This window comes from Triticum aestivum, chromosome 4B (genome assembly GCF_018294505.1).
Source record: "Triticum aestivum cultivar Chinese Spring chromosome 4B, IWGSC CS RefSeq v2.1, whole genome shotgun sequence".
Taxonomy (NCBI): Eukaryota; Viridiplantae; Streptophyta; class Magnoliopsida; order Poales; family Poaceae; genus Triticum; species Triticum aestivum.
Window position 1 is genome coordinate 143,543,577 of NC_057804.1, and position 5,203 is coordinate 143,548,779.

A 5,203-nucleotide genomic window follows, 5' to 3' on the forward strand; every position below is an offset into this window, starting at 1 on the left:
AAGCTAACTCCATATATAGATTATCTGCAAAAGGTAACCTTCATGTAAAATTTGTTATTCAATGAGATGGCATGCAACAACGACTTTTGACCTTTGAGATTTTAGTCTTCTTTGTTCTTGTTTAGCGGTTCTACTCTTCATTTTCCGGAAAAAAATGAAGGACTGGCCTCCTAGCATCCCCATCTTCGGATGCACACATCCATGCCTTAATTGCTGCAAAACATGAAGACATAATTAATAGGTTGAATAAACACAAGACCAACATATGATCTCATGACAACCGACATCTCGAAATGCTACCACAAACCTATCAGTAGAAAAAACCCACCGGCGGAACTCCGAAGCCTAACAAAGGTAGCACTCAAGGACAACAACTTAAAGATGTAATCATGTTTGTACGCCGATGTAAACAGCGGTTGGTGTTTCACTAGCTAGACATTTCACCTAGCCTTCACTATCTTGCTTAAATCACAACAAAAATGATCATCAATAGAGATTTGACATGAATATCAATAGAAACCAATAGCTAGACAATAAACAATTTGACATATATCTTTGCTGGATCTCTCAATTCCGATAGCAATTAAAAAAGAATGTGTTCATCTAATTGGTCAGATTAAGCCAAATCTTAAACTAAAAAAATCAATACAATTTCTGAATGAAATGTAGTGCAGTATTGGTGATAGTGCAAAATGGTCTTCAGACCAAACATAACCGATGCATGTAACGCTCCATAAAAGAAAGGTAAAACCTTATAGTCAATATATGATGTGATTTGTTTTCCTTGAGAAATCATGTACTGTCCTGCTGCAAAAAAACTCCAACATGTGAGTAGCAGATACTTCATCCTACGCAGTTCCTTGATATCAGAATTTAATTTATGGTTACAACCAATAAGAATAGATGGTTTCAAAATTAAAAGAACCTGAACTATTTCTGGTTTTACAATATTAGCAGCTGATTGACCAAAAGTTTGTTAGTTATTCCTAGGAATATCTATGTCAGAACACCTAGAGTCCACTGCCTAGAAGCAAGAAATCGGGACTGGAGTGAGCAAGGGGAGAAGACTGAATTTGTGCAAAGAAAAGGTAAAAGTGGAGCATATCTTGCCATGGGAAGGACATAGTAGCACAAAGGAAATGAGGATGATCCTGTTAGGACAACTGTTTTGCTGTAGGAACCTACGGCTGGAAATAGCTGGCCTGAAGCATTTTCAGGGCAAAATAAAAAATTAAATTAAAAGGAATTTAACAAGCAATCACGAGGTCATGGAAGTTATTATGACTACACTATGTTTACATTTTACGATCCTCGATGCCTTCTTATTTGATCCGGCCATGACTTTTAAGGTTTAACTTTCCCTTTGAATTTGATCAATTGAACTTGCACTACAACTTATTTCCCAAATTAGAGAACTTAAGCTTGAGCAGCCTATTCAAGTCATTTCTCTCTGACCTACTATAATTATGTAGAGCATTGCGGTTCTAAGTTTTCACATGCAGAATCGTCAGATGCAAGATGCCCGATCACCTCGACCTGAGAGGCGTATATGTGTGCATTAATTAAGCGCTTATGTGGAAGAAAGTTAAACTGGTAAAGCAAACCTACAGTTGAGAACATAAATTGAATCCCCTGATCCCTTTCTGTACCCAAAAAGACTCTTTCATCCAAGGAGATATAGGAACAAAATTTATCCTGATTAACGGGGAAGTCTATGTAAATAGAAAGACAGATTTATGGTAAACAGTAACAGTGGACACATGTTGTCGGGACCCAAACATCATCTTCATTCAGTAAAGTGGCTACATGACAAATCAAAGTCAAGAATCTAATGGGCCATCAGACTCAACTGCATAGGGGAAAAAATATGGACACCCATATTTATATTCCATTGAACATTAAAAAAATAGCATCAGGAGGCCATCAAAATTATTATGACTTCACTATGCATAGAAAAGGAACATCGAAAAAATATCAAGAAAAATCGCAGCCCAAGATATCACTTAAACCTGCATCACAACCAAAAAAGAGATGAATTATAGCATGCCAAACCTCCACATCATTAATTTGTTCACACGGTGGTGCTTCAAAAAAAGGAGGGAAATATATATCCATGTTTTGTTTAGTTCACAAAACTTGGCACCATATTGCTAGATTATTCTCTGTCAAGATTACGTCGCACACAATTTGAAATGAACATTCATTGTGTGCCTTTGGGTATTGCAGAGATTGATCTAATGAAATTGATCACCTTAAGTCTGATTTAAAGCTAACAAAAATCACAATAACACAACAGAACATAAGTTAGTGTGTCTCTGATTAACTTAGAAACAAACCTCAATGACCAGATCCATTTTTGTATTTTTAGTACAGTAATATTAGCCACAACACAAACACCAAAAAGGGTAGTTCTGGAAAGGCTTTCTAAGAATCAGAATTGTTTGGGAAACACCAAAATCTTTTTTGTGGCTGAATTTTTTTCTCAAATCTTAATAGATGTGTACTTTTCACCTTTTTTTAAGGAATTCATATTTGTAGTACAGCAGTAGCCACAGCCAAACAGCGAGCCAGTCATTATCAGAACATTCAGTCTTACACTACTTTGTAGAAGCAAAATTTCACCCATTTGGTAACTTATCGACTTTAATAAATGAATTGGACTCTGTCCTACAAGAACATGGCCCATCACTTGGCATAAAGCCATAAACACATCGAAACAGTTCTGGGCTGATTCGACTTGAACCGGAAGATAAACAGAGGAGAGGAGGAATTCTTTCTACAAGACTTGGAAGATTCAACTAGATGACAGCAAGGTAGAAGAACTCCTGGCCATCAGCACCTCATCTTCCCTGGCTTCGCCTTCCATGTGTGATTTAGCAAGAGTCGAGCAAAGGATCTGGTGTTTACAGAGCGGACAAGGTGAAAGGAGAGGTTTTTGGGTCTGCCGATGAACTGTTCATATCGTGGCAAGGCGCAAAGACGAGAGCAGAAAACATAAAGCTAAGGAAAGCCTTTAGTCCCAAACAAGTTGGGGTAGGCTAGAGGTGAAACCCATAAGGTCTCACAACCAACTCGTGGTTCTGGAAACAATGCAAGATAGGGAAAACTATGGTTTTATTCATATCGTGCCGCCCTCCACCCACTCTCCGGCTTACATACTGCCGTGAGCCACGATATTACAGGAAACAACTATAGTACTAAGCACTAACTGAAAATGACCAGGCTAGCTAACTGAAGAAACTGACTGACATGACCATGCTAGCTAACTGAAGAAAGTGAGTGACATTCCAGCACATCCCCCCTTGACTTCTGACTTGATTACTTGTGGTAGCCTCGCCTCCTCGACGCCGCAGTGTTCCGACATTACCAGAAAAAATAAGAGAAAATAGGTTATTCATATGATCTAGAAAGAATACTCTGCAATCCAATAGACACGAACAGGCTGACCTTCTTCAGAGACTTGGGCAAGCAGGCCTCAGGATTTAGCATCGATGGACTAGAAGATGGTGAAGTAAACCAGCTCCTCGACAGACAAAGCCTCGCGCTCCAGAATGCCTTCGTCTTCTTCCGCGGCAACCTGCTGAACCGCCTCCTCGGCACGGCAGTCCGGCGCCTCCGTCATCACGATGCAGCCGCGGCGGCAGGAAGAGGAAGCCGGACCTCGCCGGCGGCGCAGGGCGAGCCTGCGGTCGGAGACCGCCGACGACCATCCACGGGCCTCGGACTCGTCGGCGAGGACGAGATCCTCGTCGGCGGATCTCTTCTTCCCGGCGAGCGAGAGCTGGTCCACCAACGTGAGCGTCACGCTCATGCCATGGATGTCGACGCACGCCATATCCGGCACCGGCGGATGAATCGGCGAAATCGAAATCAAAAGTGGATCTTTGGAGCAGCAAAGGGCGCGGGAGGAAGAAAGAGCGAGGGAAAGGGGATTAGGTCAGGTATTTGGGATTTATCGATCTGAAATACGCCTCTTGCGTAGAATACAAGCTAATACGACTTCGTTATGCCGTATAAATTACGCGTCGAATACGACTTCGTTATACCGTACGCGCGTGAGGCTTATCCGCGGCCCGTACTTGGGCCGGCCGGCCCATATCGGATAGGCTGTTTCTTCGGTTTTTCTTTTTCTTCGTTTCCTTTTCCCTTTCTTTTTTATTTTTATTTTCTTTTTATATTATACTAAAAGTTCACCATGTGTTACGAAACTTTTTATCGTATATTAAGAAAATGTTCACCATATATTAAAAAAAGTTCATGTGCATCATAAAAATATTCATCATATGCTAAAAAATTCTTGAACATATTCTACAAAAAAGTTCAATATGTATTTTGAAAACGCTCAGATACCACTAAAAGATTGTCGGCGTATTTTTAAAAGGTTCAAAGCATATTTTCAAAATGTTCAGCGCACATTATGTATTGAAAACCGTTCACCGTACATGTTTAACAGGTCTTTGGAACGTATGCTTTGATGTCTACTTTTTCATATACATTGTACATGATTCATATACACCTGATATATTTTTTATGCCCATCAAATATTTTTCAATACCTGATTAACATTTTTCTTCAAACACATGGTTTTAAGTTTAGGTTTGAATACGATTAAACATTTTTTTCAAATACATGTTGGAATATATTTTTGAATGAGATCAAGTTTTTTCAGACTATCCTAACAGTTTGTATTGCATTAACATTTTTTCAAATATATTTGTTGATGTCTATCTTTTTATATAGGCTATACATTTTTCATATACATCAGAAACAGTTTTATATACATGTTTACATTTTTTAAATGCATGATTAACATTTTTTGCAAACTATATATGTTTGAATATGTGTTACTTTTTTCTTCAAATTCAGGGTTTTATTCATTTCAAGTAATTTTATTTTTAAAAATATGAACAAAAGAAAAAAAAACTCATGTAGTTGCACACCTGATGTATACATGTGTTGACTTAGATTTAGCTACGCACTGGAGGAGGGCGAGCCGCGAGTGAGGGAGCTTCCGGCGTTTTTTGACCGGGGCTATGTGTTGTACGGTTCAGGCGAGCGCCTCTTCCAACTCGCGTGAAGCGATATATAGGCATGCACATACCTGTGTCGCTCTACGATTCCATAACCAAGAGAAACGTGCTGGCAAGATGGGCTGCGACAGGGCCAAGATGCAACACGAGCAAAAAGGTAGGAAAACAAATCA

The 5,203-nt window shown here is 39.5% G+C and overlaps 1 protein-coding gene across 1 annotated transcript; it reads right to left on the reverse strand.

Annotated features, from left to right (window-relative positions):
- Window positions 1-246: 246 nt before the first annotated feature.
- LOC123091519 (uncharacterized) lies at window positions 247-3,984 on the reverse strand. The gene is made up of 2 exons (XM_044513054.1): window positions 3,250-3,984; window positions 247-807 (listed from the first exon to the last, which is right to left on the reverse strand). The coding sequence occupies exon 1, from the start codon at window positions 3,833-3,835 to the stop codon at window positions 3,497-3,499; it is 339 nt and encodes a 112-aa protein (XP_044368989.1). The 5' UTR covers window positions 3,836-3,984; the 3' UTR covers window positions 247-807; window positions 3,250-3,496.
- Between the last annotated feature and the right edge of the window lie 1,219 nt (window positions 3,985-5,203).